General features: G+C 20.5%; 4 protein-coding genes across 4 annotated transcripts; 3 read left to right on the top strand and 1 right to left on the bottom strand.

Moving 5' to 3' along the window:
• Positions 1 to 2043: 2043 nt before the first annotated feature.
• On the top strand, positions 2044 to 2605 carry mRpS24 (mitochondrial ribosomal protein S24). The gene is made up of 2 exons (XM_011507021.1): positions 2044 to 2218; positions 2299 to 2605. Exons 1-2 carry the CDS (start codon positions 2095 to 2097, stop codon positions 2583 to 2585), a joined length of 411 nt encoding a protein of 136 aa, XP_011505323.1. The 5' UTR covers positions 2044 to 2094; the 3' UTR covers positions 2586 to 2605.
• A 2-nt stretch (positions 2606 to 2607) lies between these two features.
• Positions 2608 to 4255, bottom strand: LOC105368105 (kaptin). The gene is made up of 7 exons (XM_011507020.1): positions 4036 to 4255; positions 3718 to 3974; positions 3481 to 3647; positions 3252 to 3427; positions 3117 to 3180; positions 2763 to 3057; positions 2608 to 2689 (listed from the first exon to the last, which is right to left on the bottom strand). The coding sequence occupies exons 1-7, from the start codon at positions 4235 to 4237 to the stop codon at positions 2612 to 2614; spliced, it is 1239 nt and encodes a 412-aa protein (XP_011505322.1). The 5' UTR covers positions 4238 to 4255; the 3' UTR covers positions 2608 to 2611.
• A 2703-nt stretch (positions 4256 to 6958) lies between these two features.
• Positions 6959 to 11677, top strand: Adck1 (aarF domain containing kinase 1). Its single transcript, XM_011507455.1, has 2 exons — positions 6959 to 7031; positions 10123 to 11677. Exon 2 carries the CDS (start codon positions 10148 to 10150, stop codon positions 11675 to 11677), a length of 1530 nt encoding a protein of 509 aa, XP_011505757.1. The 5' UTR covers positions 6959 to 7031; positions 10123 to 10147.
• A 2518-nt stretch (positions 11678 to 14195) lies between these two features.
• On the top strand, positions 14196 to 15061 carry Bet1 (blocked early in transport 1). The gene is made up of 3 exons (XM_011507019.1): positions 14196 to 14356; positions 14416 to 14576; positions 14906 to 15061. Exons 1-3 carry the CDS (start codon positions 14338 to 14340, stop codon positions 15059 to 15061), a joined length of 336 nt encoding a protein of 111 aa, XP_011505321.1. The 5' UTR covers positions 14196 to 14337.
• Positions 15062 to 17583: the final 2522 nt, after the last annotated feature.

Below are 17583 nucleotides of genomic sequence, written 5' to 3'. Positions count from 1 at the left end.
GAATTTGTACATTATACAATTTTTCAGTAATAATAAATTTAAAAATTATAAATGGATTAAGTTTTAATATTAATTTCTGCAAATTATTGTAATATATATCAACTTTAATAGGTAATTTTTATATTAATGTAGAAATCTATTTTAGATTATAAACTGTCAATTTTTCAATTTAAATATATGCAAAATAATATATTTTCTTATAATTGAAACAATAAATACTATAAATCATATTATTTATAATTTAATTTAAAAATGAAATATTGTTAAATAAAAACAAATTAACTATAAATAGATTTGTATAGATTTCAGTATATTCTTTTTCTATCTAGGTATGCCCAGTTGGAAATTCTGTCACCAAAGATATTTATAAAAATTAAAATATTTTTAACAATATTTTAAAGAATTGTTTATTTTATATGAATTCTATATATGAATTAAAAAGCAGAAAAAAAATTTACAGATTTTATATCAGAACTACAAATAGCCATGTTTTATTGATTTTATTAAATTGTCATTGTTCATCATAATTATAATTATTATTGTTATAATTATGATTTTACTTAATTATAATAATGAAATGTTATTATAATTTTATAATTATTATTTTAGATAGTATAAAATTTTTTAATGTCACATCCATTTTGTAGCTAATGCTGTTATGAATGAGAATATTGAGCCATTTCTAGACATCGAACGATTTAAAAAAGGAGATATCCAGAAACTAATTTCATATTATGCAGATAATTTTTCTGCAAAATTCATGGATAATCTGTTCACTTATAACTCTATAAACTTTTATACAAATGTTTAGTTATGTAATTTATTAATTATAATTAAATACAAACACTTAAATGTGTGTTTATATACACATGTGAAATATAATAAGTGCTGAGATATTCATTTATTAACATATAATTATATGAATTGTAAATAAAATATTTAATTATGTAAAATTCAATTATTATTTTTAATATAATGTTGACCATCATAACATGCTACAGCAAATCACCGATGTTTTTTTCCTTATCTGAGCTTATAAATTTAACATCTTATAAAAATGAAAAGACCAGTAGTAATAAAAAGGTTGAACACCGTTGAAGGCGATAGTTTATTTCTATTGCCTGTTGATATAAGGTACTTTTAAAACGGTTAAAGGAAATGGGTATTCTTTATTTTTCTTTAAAGTATCAGTTTCTTTCATAACGTCTATCCAGCCAAATCTGATTCAAGTTCTTTAACTATTTTAATCATTTGAAATCCGTCTACTTAATATAAAAATTATTAAATAGTATATTTAAGATTATTTCCTACTTAATCAAAATTCTAAACTCATTCACACTATAAATCTCTCCAGGCATGTTCACACTTTTAAGGAGAAGCAAAAAATAATAAACAGAATTTCGTTCCAAACCCGTGACATAAAGTAGAACCGGTAATTGTAACGGACTAATTATTAGAAACGGCCGACGATAAGGTAATTACCGAAAAAAAATATATTGAAAAATATTAAATGTATAAAAATTTGATAATAATAACTAAAAATATGAATATTAAAAAATATTTTACTAGTTATACGAATACTAGAAAAAACAATAAGGCAATAATTTGTAATATTCTTATATCCATTTATTAACAGGAAATTTAATTTATAAATATATAATTTCTGTCCATATAACAGTTGAATATATTTTTCGAATTTTGAATAAATTTTTTAAATCCTTTTCTCATTTTTTCAACAAAAATTTGAAATGAGCGCGTAAAACAAGCAATTGCTCCTATACAAACACCAAAAAACATTTTATATTACTGGTTTAATTATCGCATTTTCAATTGCATCTTCATATCTGAAAATACAAAGTTATAATATATTTTGTTTGTGTAAATAGATGATTTAGATTGTTTTCACAACAATGTATAATCTTAACAAAATATCAAATGTAATTTTATTATATTTTATCATAACCTTGAAAACTCGAATAAAACTATTATTCTAAATATTTTACAAATTAAATACTAAATGATATTTTGTAATTTTAGGTATTGTATACTATTTCAAAATTTACAAAAAAAAGATTTTTTCAAACATGTTTATCAATGAATAAAAGTCAATCAGGACGATATAAGATAACTAATAAAAGAAGTAGACCACTTACATACGAAATGGCTAAACCACCATATGAAATAGCTCACAAAAAATCTTGGAATTCATGGAATACATGTATTAATATATCTTCCAATTTTAAAATATAATATTAATATATTAATTCGTTAGGAGTTAAGTAATAAATTTCTTTACAGCTAATATAATTAATGGTAATAGACCAATGGAATGCGCAGTAGAAGATTTATTTATCAGAAAATTTTTAACAGGGACATGGTGCACTTTGTTTCTTAGTGAGATTATTATTAAGCGTAATCATAATATGATCAGAATAGCTGGTATTGTCAAAAAATCATATGATCCAATTAAATATTATTTCTTAATTGGTTATACAGAAGAACTTCTTAGTTATTATTTGCACTGTCCTGTTAAACTTGAGTTACAGTCAGCGATGAATGAAGATATTATTTTTAAATATATATAATAAAATTTATTTTTATTGTACACATTTTATTTATTTAGATTCATTAACAATGCTAATTTATCAAATTTATCTTGCCATTTGATCATCGTTTCTTTAGGATTATGCTGAAAATTGGTATTCTTTATATATTAAGTTATATTTGTTTATACGAAAAATTTAAAGGTGAATAAATTTTACCTGCATAATATGAACGCTACGTTGAGTAAGAATTACTAGAACTTTTACTCCATCACCAGCCAAGTCTATGTAATTTATTGAATGAACTGGTGCATCAAAATGTTTTTTGTCAATTATTTTCCAAGTATCTTTTAGAAAAGCAAATATTAAAACTTCTTGTTTATATGTTCCTAACAAAATTTCGTTTTTACCATCTAAATTTATATCTGCTATACAAGAACACAAAATGCAATCAGATGTTAATTCATTTCCACTTAACATTATATCAGAATGCATCTGTTGATTTAAAATATCTCTAAAATAAAAACATTAGATTTGTAAATAATTTATTATTATTTAATTATATATACTTACTGAAATATAATTGTTACATTGCCAGTAATTAAAAGAACATTTAATTTAAATTCCTTCTTTTCATCTAAAAAATAAGTTACGAATACAATACAATAAAAAATTTAATTAAATAGTGCATATGAATATGAATAGTACCATATTCAACTTCGATAAAAGCTGGTTTTTTTATTTCATATTGATGAGGAAATATTCTTACATTACATACAGGATTATCATATCTTAAAACCCAAATTTGAATTATTTTTAAAATTTCAACATTTACTTTAGCCAATTTGAATAATCCACATTCACAAGAAACTGCTGTTATTCTCCTAAAAAAATGTTTCAATAAGTTTTCTTAAAATGACAAATTAATTTTATTTACCTCTTAAAATCTTTATAATAATAAATATCAATCCATAATGCAATTGCTTCTAATGCATCTAATTCTGGGAAATATTTTTCTAATTGTGACTCTGTGTAACTATGATTAGTTTTATCTTCTTTTATCATGTGTATTTTATTGTCATTTCCAGATATAAGCCAAACAAACTGGATGAAAATTATATCGTATTTCTATAACATTCTTAAATTTTAAATTATAAGGATATATTTTATTAACCTCGCTACCAGATGATTGTGGAATTACTGTATGATATAATAGATAAGGAGTATATGATAATTCAATCATTAAACAATTCTGAGCAATAACTTCTAAGGAATTACTGTCTTCTCCGTCACTTAATCCTTCAGTATATATATTTAAATAGCGTTCAATATTAGTTTCTCCACTTGATTTCATTATAGTAATACCTATAACAAATTCATCTCCAATATTTGACTTATTGTAGGCATCTATAGCAATAATTTCAGCACCATCTAAAATAATTTGAATGAATTTCATTTAATTTCCAAAATTACTTATAAGATAATAATTTACTTGGAATATATGTAAAAACAAGCTCTTTAACGAGTGGTTTTAATATCCATTTTGATTGTTGATATTCAAATGAATAAATTTTACGCTTTAATGATGCAACTAATATTTTTCCACATCCTTTTGATGATTTCAAAGTAGCTAATGAATAAATATTGCCTTGAGACGCCAAAGGAAACCAATGACCATATATTAAATCAATCATTATAATTTAAAAATATTACATGAATCTAAAATAAATGTGTGATGTATACATGTAAAACAAACTGTAAAAAAATAATTTATAAAAAATTAATAAAATAGTATTTATAAATATTTCCTAATATATTCATAAGTATATTTATTTATACAATAAAAAAAATATTTTATAAATATACAACTTTATGTGTAATTGAAGCATAGAAAAAACCCTACGTTTACGAATTTTAAAAGAATGTAGATCCTGAAATTTCAAAGGTTTGTGAAAAAAAATATTTTTATATAAAGTTTTTCTCAATAATATAATATAATTGGGATTACAATAAACAAATAATAAAATGAAGAAACAAGTTAAAAAATTGTAATAATAATTAGTACAATAAAGTTTCTCGAAAACTAAAATATATGAACCTATTGGAATCAAATGAAAAATCTTAAAAATAGAAATATTTTACTACAATTATCAAACAAAACAAATCTTTTTAATACAAATTTAAAATTAAACCAATTATTTGGATAAATTTATTTAATTATTTTGATAATATAAAAAATTTTCCATATTAACATTAATTGATACCATCAGAAAATATTTATAATAATTTCATTTTACAATAAACTACATGATTATAACCTGAAAAATTAAAGTTGCTACACAAACGTAAATATAACCGAAAAACTTTTTACTACATAAGGCTTAATTAATTCAAAACTTTTACTTATTTATAAAAAGTAATACATTTTATTATCACTTCATTCACATTTAATTAAAACAATACTTAATAATAATAAAAATTATAGAAATTGTTAACTACATAATTTGTAAAATTTCAAATTTAATATCTGTAATATTGAGTCAAAGTACAAAAACTTATTTAAAAATTAATCAAATTTCTAACAAATCTATAAATAAAATAGTTTATAAGTAAACTAGAATACATATCGTAAACTACATGTATTATTAAAAAAAGTATGAACATAAATTTCAATTGAAATAATTTAAAATATGATCATTTAACAAATTAAAATGCAGTTATAATAATTAACAACAGACTTATAGTTCTCTAGAAAATAAAAAGAAAGAAAAATAAAAAATATCAGAAAATGAAAAACAATAAAATAAAAACATTTGCTTTGTTTACATTTCTGAAAAAACTATTATAAAATTATATTTATATTATTTTGTAAAAATTGTAAAAGCATCGATTTAAATATAGCCTGCATATAACAAAAATATACTGTTTTTAATAACCAGAAAACTATTAGAATGACCTAAAATTAATTACTAATTAATAATATAACATCTTACGCGACAAAAGACAATTCATCTTATAACAATTGCATATCGATCGCTAAACATGAAAAGTACACATAAATTATCAAGAATTATTTAGAATTACTTAAATTATACAAAATAACTCGTAAGAGAAAAGAATTTTAATGAGTGTATCATTTATTAAAAAAAATTTTCTTCCGATAATATATAAGAAATTAATATTATCTTAAACAATTGGAGATGTACGAAGAATCTTAACATTATCATTAATTGCAAGAGTATATTCATGTTTTCATCTATTTCTTATAGATGATATATTGTCATAATATATATATATATATATATATATATATATATATATATCTAGTAATGATTATATGCAAACTACTAATATATGGTATATTACATAGAAAATTTTCATAAATTTTAATGTATATTTGGAAACTAACATAATTTTTGTAGTTAATGTATTTGAGAATTTTATCAATAATTGTATTACAGCTAATAATCTGGATTCAGCTTATTATGGCACAACGTTTGGCTAAAGTAAGATATAATATTAACATTTACTGAAGTTCAAATAGAACAATCCATAAATATTGATACACTTTTAATTACTGAAAGGGATTCAAAATAAATTGCCACCCATAAAAATATATTATATATTGCTCATAGTTAGCAAAACTATAATTAATATAATAAAATATATATGTAGATAACAGTTTTTTATTTTTATCAAATACATTAATATGTTTTTCATTAGAATTATACAAAAATTAGATTGGTAACACCCATAAACTTATATATTGAGTTTTTTTTAATTTAATCAGTGACGTTGCTACATATCAAATTATAAAAGAATAAATTTATTTATTTAATACATTTCACTATCCTAGGGATAATAAGTTTAGCCTATCATTGATAAATAAAAAGATTATAGAAGTAAAGAAGGATAATATAATGTTAACATAATACTTGAATTTGTGGATTACGTAATAAAAATTATAATATAAGAATTGAAAGTTGAAAACGGATTTAAAAAGTGAAAGGTATAAGAGCATGGACAATTAATAATTTTTTATTACTACATTATATATTTTTATTAAAATAATATAAATAGAAATCACAAATCGAAAATATTAGATTCGGACTTTAAATAAGCTAAACAAAATATCTCTACTTCAAACATTATACGCCATCTACAATCCAGAAAAAGAGAGACACTATATTCATATCTTATACTAGAGTTTTTTTTTAATGATTTTTTTATGTAGAAAATAGTGAAAATGCATCTAATTATTAAAGGAAGGGTTGTACGATGGAAGTTAAAAGGTTAAAGTATGGAAACTATTACTTAAGTAAGCCACTTCATACATAAGTACACATTATTATCTAAAGTTACAATAAATGAGGGCAATAAATTGAATTTCATTTAAATAGAGAACTATAAGCAAGGATTTTTATTAGCAGAATAAACAATAGGCATCTCTATTTAAATGGTATATAATTACGTTTTAAAGTTGAATGTGTAAGTAAAATAAAATTTTTTCATTAAAGAAATTTATTGTGTCGGAAATGAAAGAAGTAATCATCAAATAAAAACTCAAAACTAAGATAAAAAATAATACTGTCATCATAAAACATTAAATTTCAAAATAGTTCAAATATAGGATATTGTATGATATAATAGATATATTTTATCAATGAAATATAAAATATTATTTTCTATATATTTGAAAAATAATGAAAGATATTTAAGTTTTCAATTATTTATTAAATCATATCCAATAATGTTTAGCAATGATAAAATTCATGTATCTATTAAAAATTATGAAGTATTGATCCTCTTCTCAATTAAGTTTCTGGCTATACATCGAAAATATTTAAAATGAAATAAATTGGTAATAATTCAAATCATATTAGTTGATCATTAATCATTATTTTTTTATATAAAATATGAAACCGATGCTATAGAAATTATTAAATACAAATATTTTATTGGTTTTGTAAAAATTTAGATTTCTCATAATGTAAATATAAACTATAGATGCAAAATTGAGATGAATTTATATTGGAAAAAAAACATTTTCAATAATATTGAGTATTTTGCTGTTATATTCGCATGGAATATAATTCTTACATGTTTTTTGGATTAATAAAAATTTATATAAATGCAACATAAGAATTCATGTATGTAAAATCAAAAAATTATTTAATGTATTTGTATAAGAGCAATTAATATCAAATATCAAATTTCAATTTTATAAATTATACATTTGTAAAAAATACATTATTAAATCCTACATAATATTATCTAATGCATGTAAACTTATTTATGTATATATATATATTTAAAGAAACAAGTGCAAATATATATATTTGAATGTTTAACTAAATTTATTTATATCTACCATGTTACTTTTACAATTCACTTTCACTATCAAGCCAGGAAAATTTATTACACACTTAACATTTTATTACATTTTGTTATATTATTTAAATTAAATTAAATTACATTAAATACATTTTGTTTATCTTATCTTAAATTCATATAATAATTTACACACTATAAATTTTTTGACTGTGTAATCTAAATGTATTTATTGTAATGTATTAAATGTATTTGAGTATATAATATTTTATCTAGCATGCTAAGACTACTATAATATGGATTTTTATTAATTTATTCAATATAATTTATGATCGATATAGAACTTAATAATTGAACTGGAAATATTAGGTATTTTAATATTAAGTATTTTAATTAAGGAGTTTTAATATTCTGAGTTTATTTATAATGCATTTATAAATTTAGAAAACTGTAAACTTCACCCTAATATGTAATTGCATTTGCTGAAATTACTATTACACATGGATAGATATATCTATCAAAATAAATTATGAAATGGTTTAATGAATCCTTATATTTTGAAAAATATAAGAATATGTAGAAAAATTTTTATTTAAAGATACAATTATTGTTAACGTTTTATTTAATAACCAATACTTATTGTTCTCTCTTCAAAATAATTAAATAATTTTTATACACATTTCAATTACATCATATACTAAAAATTTCATAATTTTAATTCAATACAAAATTATTATTTTTAATCATAGATAAATGATCATAGATAAATTTAATTTGAAATATTTTCTCTGATTTTATGAATATTTTTCTTTTACTTTTAAAGGCCATATAAGTGTGCCTAACTATTGAACATGATTGTATTGTTACACTAAATTTTTTTTTATATTTAATCGATCTATTATATTAGAGAAATTATTTGAAAAATAATTCATATGCCTACAATAAGTAGAGGGACAGATCAAGAAATATAGATAGAGAACAAGTGATAGAAAGGAAGCTAGAGAAAAATATATAAAATGCTTTATATATAAGATATAAGATATTTTATATATAAGAATATATAAAATATGTATTTTATGCTAATGAACAGTTATGAATTTAGTACAATAATGAAAACAGTCTTAAGATTTAACATACTTAAGAGTAATATTTTCACATTTTATTCAATAGTAAGGAATTATTCAACAAATACAATTATTTCTAAAATAATTCAGCATATAAATGGTTGATTTTTAATTTAAATTGATAATTTAAACTTTTATAATTTATTGTATAAAATAATCGAAGTTATGTTACAAAGCGAAAGAGTAGAGTTGAGAATATTAAAGATTATTCTTAAAATTATTTATTAAATTCTTATCATTGTCTTAAAATCATTGGTTTATATTATTTTTTTAATCGTTTATTTTCAATATTATTAATATTAATAGTTATTAAAAAAGAAATTACTTATTTCATATATCTCTTTAAATTTAAAAGAAAGAAATTGACATATCTCTTGAAAATTAACAACAAATTACTTCCAGAATTTAAAAACATAATTTAGGAAACTTTGAATTAATTTGGAATTAATATAAAATGATATAATTAAATTACATGATTTTTTTACTTCACATTATTATAATTAGAATAATAATAAAATGAAAAAAAAAATACATCAGATTATTTTAAATAGTATTTTTATAGTAATTAAAGCGATTAGAATTTAACCTTATTTCATTTTAAGCGACCTGCTTTCTTTATTTAATAATTTTTATATCATAAGTAATATTTAAAACTGCGCGCTTAAAAATATAGAATTTTTATAAGCTACCTACAAAAATATTTACCTTATAAAAATATTTATTAAAAATTTTAATGAGGAAAATCGAAAGTTCATTAAGTAGTCGAAAAGAGAAATTGCCATTACTTTAAATGTCATCTATCCCATTAGGAGAGAGTAAACGGATATAAATGATGAATAAGAACGAAAGAATGTGAGCCTAATCATAACCTACAGTTATTCAATAATATTACAAATAGTATGACAGTCCTATTCAAATTATTTCATTTTAACTCTTTTAAATAATGTATGATTTGGTAAAAAGTAATATAAAAATTTTATTAAATTTTTTTGTAATATATAAAAGTTGATAATATAATTATTAAATAACAAATTCAGGTACATAATAAAATATTTATATATAAAAAAAATAATACAAATTTTAAGAATGCATACGAAATATACTTTTTTATGTTTATTGCCAAGTGTTTTGTTTCAGAATTAGTGGAATATGTACATATCAAAAAAAACTGTTCAATTAGTTTCTGCTGCTACAGTAGGATTCGGAACATTGGCATCATTAAGAGCAAATGAGTATGATTTTAGTGCAATTGGAATTGTACGTCTATGCCGTGCAGCAGTTACTGTTTATGTAATAGGAAGTCATTATAAAAAATCATTGTATAATAGTAATTTAGATAAAAAATGTAAGGAATATCAACTTAGAAAATCTGAAGCACATGCATTTGGAGCAAAACAGTTATTGAAACTTTGTTGTGATAATAAAGGAGTTTATATAAAAGTTGGACAGCATATCGGAGCTTTAGATTACCTTTTACCAGAAGAGTATGTTAAAACCATGAAAATTTTACATAATTCTGCACCGAAATCATCATTTAAAGATGTTCTAACAGTGTTACAGGAAGATTTCAAGAAAAATCCATATGAAATATTTGAATCCATAGAGAAAGAACCCCTTGGTACGGCTAGTTTAGCACAGGTACATAAAGCTGTTTTAAAAAATGGTCATCCAGTAGCAGTAAAAGTTCAACATCGAACTGTTAAAACAAATTCTTATGTTGATATAAAAACTATGTCAGTTTTAGTCAAAATTACTTCTTGGATTTTTCCAGACTTTAAATTTGATTGGTTAGTAGATGAAACAAAAAAAAATATCCCTAGAGAACTTGATTTCAATTTGGAAGGCAAAAATGCAGAAAAAGTTAAAATGTTATTTAGTAATTATAGTTGGCTACACATACCAAAAATTTATTGGGATGTTTCATCAAATCGAGTTTTGACAATGGAATTTATTGATGGTGGACAAGTTAATGATATTAAATATTATCAAGATAACAAAATAAATCCTTATGAAATTAGTAATAAATTGGGTTCCTTATACAGTCATATGATATTTATTACTGGATTTGTTCATTCAGATCCACATCCAGGGAATATTATGATAAGAAAAAATAATAATAAACCTGAAATTGTACTTTTAGATCATGGATTATATGCTGAACTATCGGATAAGTTCCGATGGGAATATTCTAAATTATGGCTTGCTATTTTAAATAGTGATAAAGTTGCTATGCAAAAGCATTCTGCAAATTTAGGTGTAAATGACATGTATGGATTATTAGCCTGTATGGTTTCTGGTAGGACATGGGATACAATTATAAATGGTGTACAAAAAATAAGATATAGTTCTGATGAAAAAGATCTTTTCCAGAAAGAAATACCAGATTTGTTACCAAAAATTACCGAAGTATTAGAGAAAGTTAATAGAAATATGTTATTAGTTTTGAAAACAAATGATTTAATTCGTAGTATCGAGTACAATTTAAATACACATACTCAAATGTCTGCTTTTTTAGAGATGTCAAAATGTTGTGTGAAATCTGTTTATGGAGAAAAACTAAAAAATTGTACATCAAGATGGTCAATGTGGTTCATATTTTTACAAGAACAATGGTCACTTTTTAAAATTGTTTTATATTATACATATCTAGGCATGGCAAACTTTAATATAAAAGTTTAGATATGTATATTGATATGTATAGATATGTATATGATGTTTATTTAAATTAGTATTAATTTGATAAATATTGTAAATTACATACATTGAAAATAATACAAACTCATAGTAACAACTATTTTTAAAAGCTATATGAATTTGTAAATAATAGACTTGTAAACATTTAATATAAATAATATAAAATTATCCCCTAAAATATTGTATCACAAAAAGTTCCAAATATAACAATCATATTTTTGTAAAAAAATACTTCAAATATTTATTTGTATTTATAATAATATATTTGTATTGATTTGTTATTTAATTAATTAACCATAAAAATCTTATTTTTGTTATTTTAGTATTTTATTAATTATTTTTAAAATGTTGTAAGTCATGATTAAATAAAAACATTAATAAATTTTCAAATTTTGTATATTATTTTCAATCAAATTTATTACATGAATATTTTTTAAATAAATAAATATATTGTATTATTTTGGTTTTTATAAAAAAATTTTTTTACTAATTAAAAAGAAATTTTAAATTAAAAGTAAATAAATTGTTTTGTGTCTTGTTTTATATGAGATTTCTTTATATTCTATAAAAACTTTCTTTAATATGAAATTTATTTTTGAGAAATAAATTAGATAAGTGTTTCAGACATTAAACGAATAAATGAAGGGTAAAATTTGTAAAGCCAATTTCCTTAGTTTTATACTTATCGTGTTCAAACATAAATTTGATATGATGGGAAAATTGTAAAATATTAAAAGAACTGAAAATTCTTCACAATTTAAACAAGATATTACTAGTTTCTTTATACTTCAAAATACATGCGATTTTTTCATGTAGAAAATATCTTATTCTTATTTTAAAACATTTATGTCCTAATTGCGTATTTAACACATTTATATATCCCATAAATATAATGAAGTAAATTCAGTTTAATATTTTTAAAAACTATTATAAAAAATGTAATTAATAATATAAAAATAATGCAGTTTTATCAAGTTCAATAATATTTGATTTTCTGATGATGCTAATATGTCATACGTTCATTAGCACCATATGATCCGAGAAGTTTGTTAATTATACACAAACTTTATATCACTATATTCACTGTTACATTTTCTTATATAAACCTTAAGCAATTCATCAGAATATTAAAGGATATTTTGTAAATTTAAATTTAAATTACTATTACATTTTTAAAGAATAAAATGAATTATTATTGATAATTGAATAGTACAATGTATATAATTCAAAAACAAAAAATATAATAACAATTTGTTAGGTATCAATATTTTGCTAATACAAAATCGTAATATCAGATTAATATTTCTTATTTTCTTAAAAAAATACAATGTATTTTAAACGTAAAATATTTATAATAATATGAGTGAGTCAATATATTGTTTATTAATTTTATTTTTAATATTCGTTGACTCTCGATGGTTACATTTATCTCACATTTTATATTCTTAGAATGTATTTATAATTTTAAATTTAAATAATATAAAGCAATATAGTATTAATTTAGCTGTTAACTTCCGTTAGCAGCTTTTAAATAATTAAAGTTAACAAATCTGTTGAGTATTTAGAATTTATTATATTTAAATATATATAAGTCATGAATAAAGTTATATGCAATCTACGTATAATTTACGTATTATATAATTAGCATACAAAAAAAATAAATATTTAAATTTAAACTGAAATCAAAATATGTAATTGCTATGTAATTTAAAGATATCATAAAATAGTAATATCCATTATTCTTTTATAATCTAAAAAAGTCAAGAAAACATTGTTTCCATATTCAATATATTTAACAGAAAAAATAGAATCTAAATCGAAACTTTTTGATTTTGAAAAAAGTTGATATCAAAAACTTTGTTTTATTTATACTTTCTATATCATTATATAGAATATCATTGTTAAAATCAATTCAATCATAAAAAAAAATATTAATATAATCACCCGCCTATTTTATAAATGTTATAATAATAATTATATATAATTATAAGGAAAAATTTTAAATAATACAACATTCTATAATTTTTCAATCAACTGATAGAATAAATAGTAAAAATGAGAAATAAATGGAATTTGTTAAAGAAACATTCAAATAGTCCAAATCAGCTTAAAATGAAATAACATTTTAAAATCCAGCTTTTAAACTTTAGTGCATTTCTCTGCTGTATATTCAGTATATAATTTATATAAGATAATATTACTTATTGTTTTTTATTCTATGCGTGAGTATATTCATAAATAAATTTTAGATATTTTATATTAATACATTTTTTTTATAAGCAAAATTCATTTAAAACTGAAAACTGTAATATTTATTATTTGTTTTACATTCAACTAAAAAAAAATTCTTAGAATTTTTTTGTAAATATTGAAACAAAAAATTTAATGTTTCTTTAATCAATTGTACCATTATTATTAATCTTGTGGGAACACCTTGATGAATATGATATTAAAATTAAGCTAAAAAAAAGTAAATTGCTTAAACTTCTATTGCGCATGCTTTTAGAAGGTGCACTTTTTTCAGTGATTGCAATGTAGTTTGGATATAGTAGTTACTTCGTTTGTGATAACAATATTTTGTTTATCGAATTATTTAATAATATTACTTAAAATTAATTATCACCGTGGAGTCCAAACATTTTAACATGAGACGAGCTCATTCAAGTAATATTATGCATAAAATTTGTAATGGATATTTTATTTAATATATGGTTTTTTAAAAGGTTATGGCTACGAACCACTGCCTAGTACATCATCTAATTCATTAGAAGAAGAAAATGACCGTATGACCGATGAATTAAAAGACAAGATACATGCACTAAAATCATTGTCCATTGATATTGGTACAGAGGTTAAATATCAAGATAAAATGCTACGTGACATGGTTAATATTTATCTAAACTTAGAAATTTAATTTAAATTACAAACAAATTAATATAAGTTCTGATTCACTTTTGTGTACACTAAATGTCATGTTTTATATCAAGTATATAGTTATATAAATATTCATATAAACATATAAATATGTGTCAAAGTAAATTTTATTTTGGACTAGGTACTTTTCTGTATATTAAAATAATCTATTTTAAAGCCATATCTATACATTAATAATTTTTGTTCTTTCTTTGTTCTTTTTTTGTTTTTTGTTTCAAATTATATATTTAAAAAAAATTTACAATCTATCGATAGTTTTATATATTATTTATTTTCTAGGATGATGATTTTGAAAGAACAAGTGGATCTCTTTCTCGATCAGTTACAAGAGTGCTCAGGATGGCTAAAGGAAGTCAGAACTATTATATAGTATATTTATTTTTTTTTTCAATAGGTATATTTTTTTTCTTGTGGATTTTTTTTAAGTTTAAATGAAGTATAAATGGTTATTTAATTTACGATATTTCTATTAATATAATATTAATAAAATCTATTTTATATTTTGGATATTGTATAAAAAAATTTGAAAATGTAAATATTTGAAATAACTCATGCAATCATATTTTATTTATGTTTTAAATAAAATATATATATATACATATATGTACATTTTTGTTTAAATTATATTTTAGAGTTGTATGAAAAATTAATATTATGTTAATATATTTTTATGCAAATATTACTTGATAAATGTTTTAAATCTATAAAAAGTATGATATTAAACGTAACAGATTTATTTTAAATTGATCGTTTAGTTTTAAAGTTCGTTTTGATTGTGCTAATTTTAATAAATATATATTTTTGTAGTTATAAAATATTTTGAAGAATGAAATAATATTTATGTATATCAATTATATATACTTTACACATTATGCTTTGAGAAATTTTTGATAATTTTTGATATATTAATAAATTTTAATTGAAATTTAATTGCCAATATTTTCTAATAACTTATATAATTTATATATCTATTTATATGACTAAATATTTGAAATATGTTACATTCAACAATAAATTTTTTAAATTATGACTCACATGATCAATATATTCAAATATTTGTGAATCATTATATAAACATTATTCATCCGATATTAAAATTGAGGATATTTTATTATGAAGAATCTAGAATTAATTTAAATGGCAGAAATTTTCATATATTTTTAAATTCCCTTTTGTTAAGTGGTTAATTTGTCTGACACTGTTAAAAGAATATTAAGATTTATATAAAAAAAAGATAACAGGTACATAATATTAGATAATAAAATAAATGGTAAGAAAAATTAATTTTAAATGAAACTTTTACTAACTTTATTATTGGGAACATAGCTAAAATGTAATACAAAAAAAATTCATCTTATAATATACACAAAATATAAAATGCATATGAGATATTACTCTAATCTTATGAATTACAATGTGTTCGATTTGTATATAATGTTTTATATAGTATTTAAATAAATATTAATAGAAATTAAGTATTTATATTTATATTTTTAAAAGTGAAATATAAAAATTTATCTCATTATCTGTATATTTTTCATTTCTAAATATTATCTCATATATTTTGTAAAAATTTTTATTATAAGTTATTTTTTAAGTGTTATATAAATGCCCATATTTGTTTCATACATTGTATTTGAAGCTAGTAATATCTAAAATTAAAATAATTCATATTACAAAATTATATTATATCATTCTAATTTATTAAATGTCAAAAGTTTAATATATTTTCAATTATCTTTAAAAACAATAAATTAAAAAAAAGCATAGTAATATATAATGAATTTAAGAATCTTCTAAATTAATATACTAAATGTTGATTTACATATATGTTTATATTACTCCGTAATTATACAATTATTTTAAAAAATACAAATATCGCACCAGACTTTCATTGATTTTATATAGAGGAATACAAAATACGTTTAAAATATTGATTGCAATGACAGTAAAACTAATTAAATTGAAAAGATTGATAGCAAAAATCCTTCATGTATGTAGAAATGTATGGTTCCAGATTAAATTAATATTATTACAGGATTTTGATACAGTAGTTTATCAAATTATACAATCGAAAAAAAATACAGCAAGAATAACGGAAGAAAATTAAAAATGGAGTTAATGAAAAAAAAAGGAATTTTCATCATTTGTATGTGAAATGTTTCTTCACGATCTTGGTTTTTATCTGTAATATTAATTTAAACTGGTACTCCTATATAATATTCTTTACTTTGTATAAATTCTTTCGCTATACCAAAACCAATGATGACAATATATTGTTATACCAAAACTAATGATGACAATATAAATCCTCATGACGTTGCTCGTGATAACAAACAATGCAACCTTAAACTATTTAACTGTTGAGCTACATATGTAACGTAGACAAAACCATTTCTCATACAATACGTGTACGTAATTTTACCGATTCGTGTTAAATTTAATTAAATGTAAAATAATTCGTAAATGTATAGTGTCGTTTCTTAATATTTATTAATAATTATTTTTTATAGTATATTTAAATATATATTTTTTTAATTTTCTGTATTTAGTTAATAACTTATTTATTTTATTTAACTTAATATACACTGAAAATATTTTTAATAAATTAATTCAATATTGTTGTAAAATTTGAATTCTTATTAATTTACATTTTTTATTTAAATTCTTTAAACAACAAGATTTCTAACTTATTTTTAGTTAATATGTACAAATATATAAGGGAACTTTTTATTTTTTCTTTAAAATTTTACATTAAATAAACTATTAAGTATTTTAAAGAACAAAAACTTAACTCGTGTCAAAATGTTTAATGAAGTTTATCGACGAACATATACATAATAAGTTATAAATATAATAATTTATATTGTAATATCGTAATGGATTAATGATATCAATTTTGATTAAATATATTTGTTTGTTGATTAATCTTTAAGTACTGCAGTGTCAAATAGGAA

This window comes from Ceratosolen solmsi, unplaced genomic scaffold (assembly GCF_000503995.2).
Source record: "Ceratosolen solmsi marchali unplaced genomic scaffold, CerSol_1.0 scaffold6, whole genome shotgun sequence".
Taxonomy (NCBI): Eukaryota; Metazoa; Arthropoda; class Insecta; order Hymenoptera; family Agaonidae; genus Ceratosolen; species Ceratosolen solmsi.
This window is presented reverse-complemented; position numbering and strand designations above follow the sequence as displayed.

Coding starts and splice junctions, on each gene's coding strand:
- LOC105368105 (XM_011507020.1), bottom strand. CDS start 4,237: ATGATTGATTTAATATATGGTCATTGGTTTCCTTTGGCGTCTCAAGGC. Junction 3,428..3,480: donor TATTATAAAGATTTTAAGAG/GTAAATAAAATT, acceptor ACATTTTTTTAG/GAGAATAACAGCAGTTTCTT. Junction 2,690..2,762: donor GTAGCGTTCATATTATGCAG/GTAAAATTTATT, acceptor ACCAATTTTCAG/CATAATCCTAAAGAAACGAT.
- Bet1 (XM_011507019.1), top strand. Junction 14,577..14,905: donor ATAAAATGCTACGTGACATG/GTTAATATTTAT, acceptor TTTATTTTCTAG/GATGATGATTTTGAAAGAAC.
- Adck1 (XM_011507455.1), top strand. CDS start 10,148: ATGTACATATCAAAAAAAACTGTTCAATTAGTTTCTGCTGCTACAGTA.
- mRpS24 (XM_011507021.1), top strand. CDS start 2,095: ATGAATAAAAGTCAATCAGGACGATATAAGATAACTAATAAAAGAAGT. Junction 2,219..2,298: donor TTGGAATTCATGGAATACAT/GTATTAATATAT, acceptor ATTTCTTTACAG/CTAATATAATTAATGGTAAT.